The 18,511-nt window shown below is 28.8% G+C and overlaps 1 protein-coding gene across 3 annotated transcripts in view; it reads left to right on the top strand.

The window, feature by feature from the left end:
• Window positions 1-13,844, top strand: part of LOC145971543 (KIF-binding protein-like) — a 50,375-nt gene extending 36,531 nt beyond the window's left edge. The window contains exons 1-5 of one of the 3 annotated variants that reach the window (XM_083099303.1): window positions 8,937-9,166; window positions 10,145-10,261; window positions 10,348-10,418; window positions 11,124-11,265; window positions 13,401-13,844. In XM_083099303.1, coding sequence (XP_082955429.1) covers window positions 10,352-10,418; window positions 11,124-11,265; window positions 13,401-13,617 — 426 coding nt within the window. In that variant the 5' untranslated portion in view covers window positions 8,937-9,166; window positions 10,145-10,261; window positions 10,348-10,351 and the 3' untranslated portion in view covers window positions 13,618-13,844. Of the gene's footprint in view, window positions 1-8,936; window positions 9,167-10,144; window positions 10,271-10,347; window positions 10,419-11,123; window positions 11,266-13,400 lie in introns of those variants that run through there. The other 2 variants (XM_083099302.1, XM_083099304.1) reach the window with 2 other exon arrangements.
• Window positions 13,845-18,511: the final 4,667 nt, after the last annotated feature.

The raw sequence follows: 18,511 nt of genomic DNA, 5'->3' as shown, positions 1-18,511 counted from the left end.
GAAAAGAAATTTATATGCGTTATAATTTTACTAGGAAGAGGAAAACAAGATACACATTCTAATTAATCTTTAATTAATATTTAATTAGTTTTTATATTCATTACAAGATAATTAGAAGTAAAAAAACAATAGAATTGCTATTATAACCTAAGACAAAAACCGTTGCTATTATAACCTGAGGCAAAAAACGTTCTCCACGTGCGGTATTATTTCATTATGCCTCGAATATTTATTTGTTGACTTATCTTAATCGTTTTATCATTGCGATAAATTAATAAATAATTATTTAATGATACTCATATGTTTGTTTTATCAAGTATATAAATAGTAAGATTCTTGCACGTGGATTATTATTTTGTTATTTTCTTTCTGATTCATTATAATTTGCCAAACAGCAAAGCATTTGGGCACAAATTTAAATGATCAGACATAAAAGAAAGATTAAAAAATTGATTTTGAAAAACTGGTTTTTGAAGAGACCTTTTTAGATTGATTAATTATGCATGCTATAAACAAAATAATAATAATGAATTGTTTGGCAACGATGTTATATTAAAACATTGACAATAAAAAAAAAGAAATAGAGAGATTATTCCTTTGTTTCGATTATTTTATCCATTCTGCGAAATCGCAGATCTTTTCATATAAGCATCCGTTCATTGCAATAAAGTTACGTAAGAATCATATTTTCCTGTTATATCAATTAAGTGAGTTATTCCATTAATATCTTAAATTCCCACGTATTTTTAATCTCTTATTTTCTAATATTGTATCTCTAATATTGTCTAGCTGTAAATAGAGTCTCTATAGAGGTGAATATACAAAATACAAAATCAAAATAATGCGAAATTGCTTTTTTTCGCTAATTCAGCAAGAGACACACACATATATATATAATTTTAATCAAGTAATAGAATTTCATAATACACGATTTAATGATAAAATTTTTCTACAAAATTCACAAATTTTATCATGTCAATGAAAGTTCCGTTGTTTATACTTTGACTTGTTCATCGGGCACTAGAGTCTTTACTTTTTTTCAGAAGAACATGAGTATAATACGGTAATTAATAATACATGACATCTGCGTATATAGAATTTTTCCTGCTTCCCTCGAGACAAATATCGTGCTATCAATTTAAAATAAAGTACATCTCGCATCCTACAACTTAGAGTTCTGTGTAAATATGTTTTGGTATATTTTTTATCAACTCCGCCACGCGTATATGAAAAATATAATAAAATAATTTTATCATTTATTTTCATTGGCGATATCATTGCAACTATGTAGCTTGAAATATTTGTTGTAACAAAGTACAAGATGGAGTTGTCTTACGTCAATGTTACCTAACATTATTGCTTTTATATCTTTTTTTATATCATCGCTTATGTATGTATGCAGTGTGTAGCATTTGAAGAATCTAATTAGAAAAATTATAGCAATGCGTCAATTTGAATTATTGAAAATTACGACGACACATTGCTTTGAACTGAATGCGGATGAAAAATTCCAAAACCTTATTAGTCCATTATATCCTTATTAGTCCAATAATCTAAATACAATAAAATATCAATTTATGAAATATACAGTGATATAAAAAATTAATATTATGAGATTTTATAGTAAAATTTTTTAAAATAAGAATTGTTTCTAAATATTTTAATAAAAAGATTACATGTGGGGAGATTTGTATCTTGAAATTATTTTTTTGCATTTTATACTCGACATTTTAAACAATGATCTCACTTGTTATATTTATGCAATCGTTTAATTATCTACTTAGTGGAAAAATAAGTGTCCTTGTTCAATACTATATATATTTACCAGTAACATTACTTAGCACTGATTCTTCTGCGTTATAAATAACTTCAATTTAACGATTTCGACATGTTTTTTCACTTATCTTCTCTCTTATCTTCGAATTCCATTTCAATTGAAATACAAGAGTACAACATTATTTCTACAACGATTTTTATATTCACATTAGAACACATATAATTAAAATATGTACATTATACATGTCAATTAAATTTATCACTAAATGAGGCCATCTTTTAATCTTTAATTCTAAATTTACATTTCGCATATCTAGAGCTTCTTATCTTTCCATACGTGTCCTCCGTTTACATTTATGTTTTTTTTCTTTTTACGAAAGCTTCTTGACATTGTGCGGCATCTCTGTGAACAATTCTCATTCAAATCAATTCTCAAATCTTCATTTGTAAAGATATTCTTTATCGATACGCGCGATTATCTCTCGACTATGTCTTCGGCATCTTATTCACTTTCATGTAGATCAACTCGCCAGACAATAAATCGACCCCACCAATATTCCCGATGACGTTCTCCTTCGCTCGGTAAGTATATCGGATAGCATCATATATGATGTCATCGACGATGATTGCCTTATCGCCACGTGCCATGTAAACGCAACAAGGTCTCTGCACCACGCGTGTGAGTGCGAATGAACGGAGGATATAAGAATATATATGTATAAGAGAATACATAAGAATAAGATAGTACATACTATTACAATTTAAGAACGCACTCATTAAGTTCCATTTATTCTTCCGTTTCAAGACTGGTCTTGTTCTTGTCCCTCCCTAAATTTCAACTATTAATTAGTAGCAATTGATTTACACATGATTTATCTATCTGCAGTCGCTGATAATGGCCACGTGCGCGATCAAATCACTTATTTAATTTTCTGCAGAGTCATAGTTTGATTGATTACGTGTATCTTTTGACTTAGATTCGCAATGTTAGATAAGTGTCAAATGCTTTGCTTAAATAAGTAAATAATAATTGTATTAGACTTAATTATTTACTTTTAATCCGCTTATTTATACATAAAATTGTTTATTATAAATTAGTTATTTGTTATAAATTATTAATTATGATGAAGTTATGAATTATAACTTATTAATCTAATTGCGACGCTAATTTTCATTACAATACACTAATTCAACTGTAATTTAATTTTCAAACATTCGATGAGATTTACTTTTATAATATAAAATTATATTTTTGATATCCACTTGTGAGGAATTTTGTGCAGTTTTACTCAGAAATACATCAAAGATAATTGTAACATTCTATTTTTCATCATTTTTTAAAATCAGATTAAAAAGAATTTTACTTATATTAAATTTATAATAATTTTTCATACAGTTTTCCCCTGAATCTTATTCTAGATTACAATTTACTAAGCTATATATATTTTAAATCATCTTTGAAGCAATTGTTGATCTTTTACCTGTTAAAGTTTTGAAAAATACTTGTTAAATAAAAAAATAATAAAAAAATTTTAAACCGGGTGTTTGTAAGTTAATTTTATTTGCAAATTAATTATCATATTATTATCGAATCTAAATTCGTCATAGCTAAATATATTTAAATATATTTAAATATAGTTGATATTCTCTTTCTCTCTCTTTCTCTCTTGCATCAAACTTAGTAGTCTGAAAAGGAATAATAATGAATTTAAATTCGCAGACATCATTATATTGGTATGTATGTATTTTTGAATATGCGAGTTATACTTATCGCCGTGGAAATAATCAGTATCGTGATGAACAAGAATATATTGCACAGTAAGATAATACTAAGATAATATCCATTTGATTGATATCGATTTATAGGTAATTAAAATTAAATTGCGATCTTTTTCGTGACTAATAACAAGAATACATTGTACAGTAACAGTAAGACAATCGCTATTTGATTGAGATCAATTCGATAAGATTTATAAAGAGAAAAAGAAAAAGAGAAAAGACAGAAAGAGAGAGAGAGAAAGGGAGAGAGAACGAGAGAACCTGAATTTTTGTTTGAATAGGTAATTATTTACTCCCTTAAAGTAAATAATTACCTATTCAAATTCATAGGTTTATCCTACGTAAATACATATAAGTATGTTAAAAAGCTATTCTTATGTTGCGAGATGACTTTGCAGTAATACTTCTTAGATAAATTCAAAAGATACATAACAAAATATACAATAAAATATACTATTTTACATACATTCTATACATGATATTTTTACAATTCATTCGTAATTGTCATTGTAATAGATTGTAATAGATTCTTTGGACGCATTCTTTGAAATGATTTCGTTTTAAATGAAAATATCGAGGAGGACTGTGATTTACCGTTTTCTAACAAAAGCTTCTCAAAAGTAAAAATTCTATCAAAGTAAAATCTTGAAATTAACGGAGAATATGTGATTATGTTGTCTACTTGTTTTTTTTTTTTTTTTTAATTTTAAATTGCGAAAAGAGTAAATATTTTTACTAAGGAAAAATTGATCTTAAATTTACTAAGAAATCTATCTTTAAAAAGAACGTTAGTTATGAATGCACAATTAATTGTGAAGGCGCACTTATGTTGCTGTAGAAAAAAGAAAAATCTGAGAAAAAATTGAGAACTCTGTGAGTCAAAAACAGATTTCACGATGAGAAATTTGACTCTAACAGTCTGCATATCTACACGTGCGCGCACATCAATAACGTAAACGGGATCTAGTTAGCAACAAGATATGTTTATTAGCATCTGAATGTTCATTGAATATCTTTTGCAAAACATTGTCGTCAATACATGCTCGGATATCTTCAGCATCTAGCTTATTGATTTTCATTATTCCAGCTTTTCTGACGCTCTTTCTATGCTAACTTCTCTTTTCAACGCGATTCTAAAGTACTATTGAGCGAATTGAAGACGAACGAAAATATTCTAATGTAGATGTCACAAAAAAGACACGTGTTAAGTATCTGATCCGATAAGAGATAAAGGGGATAAAGTGTACAGTTCCAAAGATGACGCATGCTCGTAAAAGATTTAAGATATAAAAAAATCAACAACCTCCAATAAAAAATTTTAGAAGCGCAAAACTCCTGCATTGTTGTCACATATTAATATTGATAAGAAATTGTGATTGGATTATAAAAATGAAGTAAATCGATATATTTAATATTGATCGCGATAGCGCATTTTAAATTTTGATATTTTAATATTTTATATAATCTGTTATATTCTCGCTCGCTATTTTTTTTCTCATCTGTTATATTTCGCTGTTATACTTCGCTCTTTCTTTCTCTTTTCGATATCGAAAAAGCATAAATGAATAAAAAACCAATCATATCGAATAATTTTAATTTATCTTTTAAGTATTTTATTTATTTTAATAAATATTTAATTTTTTCATTTGAAGTATATGTATTTTATTTTATGTCTTATATGTAGTAATCGCAATGTCTTTTTATCTTTTGAAGAATTTTGTAACTAGAGCGATATATTGAGAAGCGCGTGTAAGTGATAACGTAACGTAAACACATCGATTATACGAATGTCCTAATTATGAATCGATCGCATATATGAGATAATTACAAGGCTGCTAAACTTTTTTCTCGTTTTGTTTTTGTTCTTCTTTTATCATAACGTGTATATCGACAAGATTAATGTTTTCTTAAAATGCACTTTTGTCATACAACAGATATCATTTTTATGAAATATTTGTTTCGTATTCCATTATACGTCATAATGATTTAAAAACCCAAGAGCGTCACGGTGTAAATAGAATTAATAATCGTCGAATAATTATCGTCGCAAGCTTTTCATTCTTCAAACCCTTTTCGAGTGTGTTCGAGTACTCAGGATATGTTACAGTTTCAAAAAACTCAGGATTCTGATGAAATTTAAAAATTATTTAATGCCATCAAACCTCATTTGTATTAGTTTATGTTGACCAAAGTGCAATTAATTTAATTTAAAGTATTATTATTTAATTAATTTGAAGTATATATATTTAAAGTATTTATATTTATTTAATTTAAAGTATTATTTTTTAAATTGTACTGTGTGATTATTATAATAAGTTGTACCATGTGATAATTGTATTATCTGTGCCATGTAATTATAATAACTAATTGTAAGGTAATAAATAAGAGAGTTGTGTACTAACTGTGACTACTTTAATAAAAATATAATCATTGAAATTAATTAATAATTATTAATTCGTGAAGAGCACAAGTTATTTTTATATTATGTTACAAATGTTCTTCGAAGCTCAAAATTTTCAGTCAAATAATTTTTCAGAGTATCCCTTATCTGATTAGCATTAAAATTATCTAAATTTCGAGCTCTTGTTAATTCTGGTTGCTGAATTTCGGCTTGTTCCTTTATTATTGCATGTTCCCACGCTGGTAAATATTTTTCGTTTCGCGTCTCAACTATGTTATGTACAATACAAACGGTTGATATTATATGTGGTATATAAGTATAGTGTACATTAATACGTTTAAGTACTCGTCGCCAGCGAGCTTTGAGTCTTCCAAAAGCTATTTCAACACATACGCGGGCAGAATTCAGGTATACATTGAAAGATTCTTCCTCAGGAGTAAGGCGAACAGTTTTAGTGTATCCTTTAGTGAGCCATTCCAGTAACGGATAAGCAGGATCTCTTATTATAAGATAAGGCACTTCTATATTGAATACTGTTTTCGTTCCCTGAAATATAAGTTCTATGTAAATTTTATGAAATTATAATATAAACGTTATTCAAAGAATGAAACATTTTTTACTAACTTTGGGAATTAATAAATTATAGTTTGTGTACAATTTTGAAGTTTGGAAGACCGCAGCATCATGACATGATCCTGGTGAACCACAGTAAATATTACGAAACCTGAGAAATAATGACGTTAATCAATCATTATATTAAAGACAAAAACAGTGAAATAAACAAATTTTATATTTGTACCTGTAGTTATTATCTACAACTGCTTGCAATATCATAGAAGGCCATCCTTTTCGATTAATGTAGTCTCTATATCCATCACTAGGAGGAAGAATAGGGATATGCGTCCCATCAATTGCTCCAATTAATTGTGGAATATGCGTTTCTTTTTCGAAAGCTGCAACTATTTTACGACACTCATTATTGTCAGGCATGGATATCCACAAACTCATTAATTCCGTATTAATTGCATCAATTACTCTATGAATACATTTCCACACAGTTGTCTTATGAATTCCAAAATTATTTCCGATTATGCGATATTCACAGCAGCTAGATAAGAAGTATAGACAAATAGCAACTTGCTTTTCCACTGATACTGGTTCTCGGGTTCCTATCTGATTTAAATTTGGAGCAAGTTTTTCTTGTAATTGATCACATAACCAGAGAAAAGTTGTTTTTGTCATTCGAAATGTTTCTAACCAGTCTTCCTCTTTAAAGTAATCTTTAACAATTCGATCCCACCAATTAATACTTCGTTTTTTCATCCATATTTTCCTTTCTCGTGAAAATTGTAATATAGATCCGAGATCAAGCAAATAATTTGGTAATGTTGAATTTAATAGTTAAGTGTTGTGATATAATTTCTTTCAGATGTCTTCGTTGTTTAATTAAAATATTTCAGATGTGTACTGTACATTGCATAATCATGTTTTCTATAATTTTCAAGTATACGGCAACAAACAAGCGAGCGATTTCCATGTTCTTTTCCATATTCTTTCCGCTTAATTCAAAATTGAAATAATCTAAAATTTTAATTTCACGTGTTAATTATATATTACATTTTAGTTGAATAAATAAATATTTAATAATTTCCAAATTCATAATGTAACCTACCTAAAAATTCACTTTGTTTGTTGACTCACTTACACATCACTTGACTTCTTTCACATCACAATCCTACCATAAGCATAAATAAGCATCTAATTTTTCATTTTATATTGATACTACTGGAAATCTTGGACTCACTTCATTCGAAAGTTATTAAGTTATTTTAGCTTGGTGGGCATAGGATAAGCTTGAACGTATAAACGCAACTCACTTTAAATAGGAGTTATAACATCAGCGTTACTAAATCGAAGTTAGAAGCCATGTAAACGTAGTCAATGATTTAAAAACCCAAGAGCGTCACGGTGTAAATAGAATTAATAATCGTCGAGTAATTAAAGTTTTTATCATTAAGATATATATAACTCATTTACTTTATACTAATATAATATTAATATAACAATGTTTACTAGGTATTAATTATATTAATTATATATAAGCGAAATATTATGTCTCCTTTTTTATCATATTACGACACATTAAAAACAATATTAATTAAATTAAACTTTAATGCATAAATTTAAAAATAATTAGTAAGTTTTAATAATAATATTTTGTATAAACAAATAAATAGTGTCTAATTGTATAAATGTTTTGAAATACTTGTTTCGACATTATATCAATTTCTATTGTTCTTATTTCTTTATTTTAATTCAAGCCTGTCTAACCGTTAGTAGCAAAAGAGCCAGCGATCCCATTCTTATCAATACGGATTTTCCCCACCATTACGCTCACAGTCTTAACGCGCGGCATCATATGATTTTATTTATACAGAAGCAGATGTTACGGCATAATATAAGCGTCGTGCACAATTGCGATATATATATATATATATATATATATATATATATATATATAAGAACAAAAAACAAAAAAAATAACGAATTTCGCGACCCGAGTGATTCCCAGGCGTCGTCGCGATCCGAGTCATCAGCTCGAGACGTCATCGCGACTCAGAATCACTTCGAGACGTCGTCGCGAAGAAAGCGAATAAAATATAATAAAATATAATAATACGAATCGCGCGACCCGTGTGATTCCCAGGCGTCGTTGCGATCCGAGTCATCAGCTCGAGACGTCATCGCGACTCAGAATCACTTCGAGACGTCGTCGCGGAGAAAGTGAATACAATAGTAACCAATAAATTAAAACGAGTTTTTCGCGTAAGAGATCGTCCTTCGACGCCACAATGCCGAAGGACTCGTAACGTCATAAAATTCAGCGAAAGGACGAGCGGAAGGGTTCACGAGTGGTCAACACATGTCGTTGCGCAAGCAACGCACTAGTGTGGCCCTTTGACCTGAGCACATTGTAGTCTCGACAGCGGAGAGAAACGGTTGCGTTTAGTCTTGAGCTGTGACGAGTCATATCAATCGTTTAATTATTAATATCACGCAGTCTTTGTTCTGCGATTTTGTACGAAAGTGTAAATTAATAAACCGAATTATAAACGAAACTACAGAGTGAACACGAGAGTGTTGACGCTGACTGAACAGCAGATGTGTCGCAATAATAAGCGATTTCTCAAAACACACGATGCTTCTAAAGTATTTTTAATAAACTAAAAAACAAGCGTCGGGAAGCGTTGAAAAATCACGAATGAATCACGAGACGCAGCGCGGCCCGCGGGCAAGCCTGTTTTAATTAGATTTTAATAAGATTAAACCAGACATATATTACCAATTTTTGAATAAATTAGAATTAAATAAAATCTCTCTTATTTTATCGACGTATTCTCTTCTGTTTTTTTGCAAGCAGAAAATATTTATCTATTCATTAAACATTATAACAATGATAATATTAAAAAAATGGTACTATTTATTATAAAAAAAAAAAATATATATATATATATATATATATATATATATATATATATATATATGTTACATCGATAAAATAAGAGAGATCTTATTTAATTCTAATTCCTATGTATTATATATATGTATATATGTACAAAATATATACATAAACATATATATATATACATATACAAAATAATTCTATGTGTCGACTTTCTCTTTAAATTATTCGTTTCGTTCTGATCTCTAATTAATGTTTTAATTTAATTTAAAGTTGATAGATTGTATTCGATAGCAAAATTAAATCATATAATGTAAAATATTATATTTAGAGATATTATTTATAGTAAATTTAAAAAATATATTTACATGTAGTAATTAGAAAAAGAATATAAAAAAGAGAAAACTGATGTCATGTAAATATTTTTTGTTATTTAAAAAATTAATTATTTTTTATATATTGTATTTTAAAAATACGTAATTGTACAAAATATTTAGATTTATATTTAATTAGCACCAATTTTCATAAAGCGAAATATTTCGTAAAAAATAATTATTGCTCTTTTTCTTATCCCTAAAAAAAATTTTCCTTCTTGTTAAACACATGACTGCAATAATTAAATTATTTGAGAAAAACATTTTATTTTTATGTTGTGAATTTCAGGCTAGCATTCTCATCACTGTGTCTTTTTCTTTTTCTTTTCCACATATTTGCCGATACATAAGATGAAAGAAATGATCGTTGACCAGTTAGGAATAACGGATACGTCGACCGCGTTCTTAATGAGGAAGGCGAGAACCGTAGTTACAAGTTGCGTGGGTTTATGGAAAGAAATCGAAGGAGTAAGAACCGTAAATGATTTCATTTCTTTGAAAAATCTCAGCCGTGTTAAGAGCAAATAAACTACGATCTTATTTGTTTTTGATAGGAATATGTCGCTCCAGTTCATTTTGTTTGGTGTCAGTGTTCTTTTGCATTGCTACGTGTTCGGTTTATCAGGTGAGTCGATTTATTCGATAATTATATTATTATACATAGAGATAAATAAATATTTTCTCTCGAATATTACACTTTATATATTATATCTGTTAATAAAAAAATAGAACTAATAATAGAAAATCTGTTAATTAAATTTATATATCAGCTGAATAACTGCAAATAAAAATAGTTAAATATTTATTACGTGATTTTAAAGAATGTTGTATTAATAATATTTGTATGCATAGATATATTATAATATTATAATATTATAATATTATAATATTATAATAGATATAATATTGTACATATCATTCCTATGTGCATGCTAAGGTAAAATAAATATTTAACATATTTTCTATTTGTAACAATAATAACAATTATTTCAGATTGTAAATCCATTAAAAACAGCATTAGACATATTAAAAATAAAATCTAAACATATTCTATTAAACATTAAGACGATAAAATATAATATATTTTAAATATTTTTTTATATATAGAAATATGTTTGACAGATATTTCAAATAAACTTGTGTGCAATTTATAACAATCGAAAATATATAAACTCTGAAAAAAATAAAGTCTTTTATTTTAACAATAATATTAATCGAAAATAGTTATTTTTTAAAAATTATTTTATTATATAAATTTATTGCCTTAAATATTGTCTTAGATATTATTATTTGACAAAAAAAAAATATTCTTACGATCTATTTGTTTCAGATGAAGATAGAAATTTAATGAGCAATCATGCATTAAATGCAAGAAATACAATGAATGCACCATTAACACCTTTGCCAAAAAATGAAGTACGACAATTTCAAGGAAATTATCATTTTCCTCTATTTACATCTGGACCGCAAAAGTGAGTTCATCATAAATTTCTATGTATATTATATTTTTATATTTATTATAACAATATTTTATATATATATTTATATTTATATATATTTATATATATTTATATTTTAATATTTATTATAACAATATTTTTTATATAATAACATTTTATTATAACAACATTTCTGTATTGCGACTTACAACAATACGTAATCAAATATAAGATATTTAATGTTAAGTAATTAATATCCTTTTTTTATTTTTCTTTTCACATATCATAACATATTATTACATATTGTAAAATACTAAGGCTATTCAGAAATTACATAGATTTTTAATATTACTCAGCATGATGATAAATTGCAAATAACACTAATCTTAAAAATTACTCTATTTAAAATGGAATATTCTATATTTAAATCTCATTATGTATCATTAACAATTATTTAAAGTGATGTACTATAATAATAAAAAATTGTTTGTCTCAAGTTGTTAGACAAAAACTTGGCTAAGAATAATGAGTATGCTTTAGTTCAGTGCTGGGATTTACTTGCAACTTTCGGCCAGATTTCTTAGCTTACGCCTACTGCTCCCCTCTTACCACTCGCGCCTTGGCAACCGCACCATTACGTATATGTTCTGTAACAATTAAAAATATTTGTGTTTTGAAACGTAATTAATAATAGAATAATTATTTTTATTATTAATAAATAATAAAGAGAACTTAGATAGATAGATAGATTGCCACATTACATTTGTGACGCGCACGTTTCTGAGCGCTCCTTAGTTATGAGCGGTAAGAGGGGAACAGTAGGCGTAAGCTAAGAAATCTAATCGACAGTTGCAAGTAAATCCAAGCACTGTTAGATAAATGTTGATGACGCTTATACGTTGAAAATATGTATATATTGAAAATTTATATTAATTTAATTTAATTTAATTAACTGACATCAATTTGTTGATTTACTATATTGTATATAAAAGATATTGTTAATCTGAATTTTTAAACAATTCTTTCACATTATTAGTTCACCATTAATGTCAAAATTAAAAGATCGAAGTATTTAATATCAGTAATTATTTAAATATCAGTAATTATATCACCAAATTTTAACAGAATAATAAATATAGGGGGAGTTCCCCTAGTAGCGGACACTTAAGGTTTTTCGTAGATAAGTTTAAAAAATGTATTTTATTTCTTTTATATTTTGCAGTAATTATTAACAATATTAGAAATGAGTTATTAGTTAACAATATTAGAAATGAGATATTAGTTAACAATATTAGAAATGAGAATAAATGAACGGAATAATCAACTTTTCTATAATATAATATTTAAATCAGTGTGAAACTTTGGTATAAAATTTTGTACGATCTTGAAGTGGCGCCTAGTACCGGACATGCTTAAAATAGATCCCCTAAACATCGTATAACTTCAAAATAATTTATAATGATCACAAATATAATTATCAGAACACTCAGGGATATCAGCATATGCCTCGTGAGCCCATTCCTAGCAGTTGGAGCATTGAATCTTTTTCATTGCTCTCTAGGCAAACTACACAGGTAGTATCATCGTTTGTATGTTTAGATGTTAGTGTTCTAGTTTTCTTTATCTTCTTTGATCGATTCGTCTTTTTAAACTTATTTCTTCACAGACATGCAATACTGACATTTTTAGTGTCTGGCAAGGTTAGAATAAAATATTCTGTCTGAGCCAGGGGACAAAAAATGTATTAAAAGATAACGAATTCGTAAAAACTAGTTTACTTTATGCAAAAAGCACATAGATATTTGAAAACTATTTATCAAAATACTTCATAATACAAGAACACGTATTGTAGACAACAAATCTTCATAAGTATGACCTGTTTCTAAATTATACAATGCAACGTTTTATCTTCAAACGCATCGATTAACAGTCCTCTTAGCTTGCGTATGCAAATCTGGAGTGTGTCGCATCCTGCACGTGGATCACTATACTCTCTCCGCCTTATCACCGAAATAACCACCCAATCGCGTTTTTATTCGCATAGATATGACATATGTCCGGTACTAGGTGCCGTCCGGCGCTAGGGGAACTCCCCCTATATAAATTAAAATGAGAGTTAAAAACACGTATATATTACGAATAATGATACTTACATATTTCTGTTTCAGATGTCCTTTGTGTGATAGTTCGGTATATCCTTATTGTGGCGAGAAACTGTTACATGATGCCTGCTGTTGTGTCGATTCTCATGATTTGCCTTATCAATGTAGATTAGCGGACTGCCGATTTCTGCATGCCAATAGTTGTAGGGAACACAGATTGATCGCCAATTGTTGCTGTAGCGACGATTATCGAGCTGTCTTAAAAAGTTTCGCACAAAGATAAATTTATTATACAATACACATATTTATCATCCGTGGCAGAAACTATAATTGAATAATTTGGGAGAACAAATAAAATGTGCAATATATAATTTCATGTTTCATATTTGTACTAGAAATTAAATAATTAATTATTAATAAAAAATAAAAATTATTAGAAAAATAATAGAAAATAATAGAAGTTAATACAATAAACAGAGAACTAAAAAATAGAAAAAATGCGATTATAATGAGAAGAATATTTATAATTATTGTGAAATAAAATGATTTATTATGAAATAAAATTGAGTAAAACATTCTTTCTCTAAAGTAATAAGAAAGAATAACAATATCATTGTAGAATATTTGTTATTCAAGAAAAAAATAATATTATCTTTTTCATCCGTGAAAAAAATGTCACTAAATAGTGATGCCAAAATGGACACGCTTGCACCCGACAATGGAGCAGAGGGAAAAGGGCTAATTGGAAGCATGACTCACCAGATTCCACACTTTTCCTTTTTCATCCGTACAGAAAATATCACTAAGTACAATGATGTTGAACGGAAATGAACGACTGTTAAACGGCTATCGAACGACATTAAACGATTATCGAACGACCGTTGAACGGTTATATAAAATGGCGTATTAATCGCAAATAAATTCGCAAATATTACAGACCTTAAATGTCTGTCGAAATATTTTTACACTTGTGCGTGATATTAATTATATCGCGCGTGTCTATTAGGGGCTCCCCTCCAAGATATACATATGTAATATTATATATTTTTATATTTTATATTTTAATAATCATTTTATCCTTTTATTTTATAATCATTTTATCCTTTTATTTTATAATCATTTTATCCTTTTATTTTATAATCATTTTATGTTTTCAATTTTTATATTTTTATATTTTTATATTTTTATATTTTTTTAAATTTTATAACTTTACATTTTATTATTATTATATTCACACACACACACAAACAAATGTATAATAACACATTTTAAGAAATTATATATTTTATATTTTAAAAATTGCAATTATTTACGCGCCTTTCCCTTGCGTTGCCTTTGCGCTATCTCTCTCGCGCTAGTTATAAGTCTTTATCGTTCTCTCTTTCGTACGCGATCATCTCGACCTATCGTTCCCTCTCTCTCGCACGCGTTGTCTTTTAAAGGAATGCAGCTGTTTATATTGTTTATAAACCGGGCATCGGCATATGTAATACTGTTTATATTGTTTATCAACCGGGTAATATAATATTGCTTATACTTGCGATAAAACATCCAACACGCGCCGAAACAAGCGTACTCCGTCCCGCAGCCCCCGCGCCGCCGAAATCTCCTCCGTCCCGCGTGACGTCATTCTCCCGCGCCACCGAAATCCCCCTCGCGTCTCACCCCCCCTGAGAGGACCTGGATTAGAACTCTCCTAGTCCTAATTACTATCAATAAAATAGTAAGTCCATTCGATTCTTCATAGCGGTGTATAATTTCTTGATTTTCCTATATCTCATTGTTTTTTTTATTTTTATTTTTTTTGTTATTATCTTGCTCTCAGTGGAATCCCGTTCCACTCGCACTATTTCTGAGAGGCATTGCGCCAAACGGAACAGATACCATCGGAACCGTCGAACGCGGAATTTATTGGCTCGAGCTGTGAACGATCCCTCATTCATATTAGACTTAAGCCGAATTAACACCAACCTACCCGTTGCAAGAATCTTCTTGAAAATAGTATTTAAGAAGATCCACGAGACACTCCCTACCTATCTCCAGGAACCCTTCCTCCCAGTTACTCCCCTATATATGAGGTAGAACCCGATTTGATAGAAGTAGATCCTCCATCTGAGACCCTCAATTGTATTCACCTCCTCCTTCTCCCCTTAACGAACCATCACCAAGAAAGAAAAAATTAAAAAAACAATTGGTTGTACATCATAAAAAATTGCTCTAATTCCCATAAAACTTGTTTTAAAAAAGTTTTTAGAATTGCCTAGTGTTTTTACTAATATTGTAGAATATATGAATGAATGCCAAAATAATATTACATTGCTAACTTCAGTTTATCATGGTGAAATGTGGAAATCCACAGTACTAAAAAAAAATAAATTTGTTTTACCAATAGCATTATATTTTGATGACTTTGAAATCAATAATCCACTAGAATCGCGCAAATCGGTTCACAAATTAGGTGCAATTTATTTAAGTCTATTGGGACCATATATATAGGAAAATAGAGATGGAGCGTATCATTGGGGATGGGGCCCCCACAGAGGGAAAGGGACGAGATAAATCCGCCATGTTTTTGTTGCCCAAAAAGCGATAATGTATTGCTTAATTTGGTTATATATAGATAAATCAAATCAATTAGAAAATATAATTCACTGGATGAAAATGGGTGTATGTGCTGTGCCTACGTGTAATAATCGAACAGATAGAAGAAAATCAAAAGCTAAAATTACATTTCACAGGTAGATGACAATTTTATTTAAATCATATATAGATTAAGTTTATTATTAAATTAGATTAGATTTATTTTTTTTAGATTAGATTTTTTTATTTTTAATGTTATAAAGACAATGGTTTTTTCTTCAGATTTCCAAGGGATTCCAAGAGACGAACTCTGTGGATAAATATTTTGAATTTGGATTCATCAAAAATTTCACAACATGCACTTATCTGTTCGGACATTTTAAAAAAGAAGATATTTATAGAGCATCTTCCACAGCCAGGCTTAAATCTAATGCATTGCCAACTGTAATAAATAAATTTACATTAACACAATATTTCTGTTAATTAATATATAGAATCTGATAATCTATATTAATATTTTAGAAATATGTGAGTAGCGAAACTGTTACTTCTTTAGAATTTCAAGAAGAAAATGATACACAAATGATTAATGTTGATGGAGTTGCTATCCCACATATAAAAAGTGAAGAAAATGTCGTAACTAACATTCAATAAATAACAGAAACACCAATGGATGGTTCCATATGTAGATAATCTGTTAAAACTTTTTTTATTTTATTCTGGTTAAAAATATTTAATTAAACACATATCTCTGTAGCTTTAGAAGCACGTTCATCACTTACACAAGAAAAGGGAACCATGGTAGATCTTGCGTTCATTTCTAATTCACCTGAAAAAACTAGACTACGAAGTCGGATAAAATAATTAACTTATCAATATCAGGCCAAGATGCGGACGTTACATCGATCTATACGTCGTAAATCCAATTATATTAAAACATTGACTGACGCATTGGATGAATTGAAGAAGAACCGCCTATTGAACACTGAACAAGCTGAAATTCTACAAAATCTAGCTACGTCAGTCAGTAAAATTATTAAACGTCAGTTGAATCGCAAATCTTATTTGTCTCAACATAGCCAATATGAGCTTGAATTAAGAGCTTTTGCACTTACGCTCCATTATTATTCTCCGCGCGCTTATGAGTATGTCTGTGAAATATTTGATCACTGCTTACCACATGCTAAAACCCTAGCGAATTGGTATAAAAGTATAGATGGAAAACCTGGTATTTGTGTTAAAGCACTCAATTCTATCAAACAGCGTGCTGATAATGTTGAACATAATTTAATTGGTGCATTGATTTTTGATGAGATGGCTATCCATCAACACTTGGAGTATGATGGAGTTAACTATAACGGTTATGTTGATATGGGCGATATTGCATGCGATAATACAATGCTTGCTAAAGAGGCTTTGGTTTTTATGGTTGTATGTGTGAATTCTGGTTGGAAAATTCCTATAGCGTATTATTTAGTGAATGGTATAACTGCTGAACAAAAATGTAATTTAATTTTGCAATGTATTTCTGCACTGCATCGTATGAAAATGAAAATTGCATGTGTCACTTGTGATGGAACATCTACTAATTTGACAACATTTAAGTATTTGGGTTGTAATTTTAATGATGTGAATGCGTTACCACATTCCAACATCCTATTTCGAATGAAAAAATTGTGGCATTTCCCGACTCTTGCCACATGATAAAACTCGTGCGCACCATATTGGCCTCTAATGAGAATGGAATGATGGATAGCGAAAATCGAATAATTTCATGGTCGATTTTAATAGCACTTCATAATATACAACAAAATGAAGGCATGCACTTAGGTAATAAACTGAGAGAAGCTCATATAAATTTTAAACAAAAAATGAAAGTTCGATTAGCAACTCAATTAATAAGCCGATCTGTTGCAAATTCACTTGAATTTTGTAGAGATGTTTTAAAATTGAAACAATTTGAACAATGCGAAGGAACTATAAATTTCCTCAAAATGTTCAACAATTTGTTTGATATCTTAAATTCTAAAAATATGCGACAGATTGGCTATAAAAAACCTCTCAGTGCATCAAATGCAAATTTAATATTTAAGAAATTAGATGAATGTAAATTATATATTTTATCATTAAGAAACATTTACGGTGAACCTGTTATTAATACACGTAAGAGAACTGGCTTATTAGGACTCTTGATATGTATCGAAAGTGTCAAAATTCTTTATGAGGAATTGTGCTTAAAAGATAAGCTTTTGATGTATATTCCATTTTATAAGTTAAATCAGGATCATATAGAATTATTATTTGGATGCATAAGATGTCGAGGAGGATCTAATAATAATCCGACTACTCGTCAATTTAAAGCATCAATGAAAAAAATATTAGTTCATGTAGATATACGAGGGATAAATACTGGTAACTGTATACCTCTTGAAAAAATTTCAATTTTACCTATTTCCTCAGCTTTAACAAACAAAAAATCAGAGGATATTATAAATAGTACCACAAAAATGAGGCAATTATGTGAATAGAATTAGATGATAGTAATCTAATTGATAACAACAATATCGATGATGAATTAGAGAAAATACTTACAGATC

Source organism: Camponotus vicinus, unplaced genomic scaffold (genome assembly GCF_025532165.1).
Source record: "Camponotus vicinus isolate PSW18456_S1 unplaced genomic scaffold, iyCamVici1.0 SCAF_5, whole genome shotgun sequence".
Classification (NCBI taxonomy): Eukaryota; Metazoa; Arthropoda; class Insecta; order Hymenoptera; family Formicidae; genus Camponotus; species Camponotus vicinus.
The sequence above is the reverse complement of the archived record's forward strand: the minus strand, read 5'-3'. Positions and strand labels throughout refer to the sequence as shown.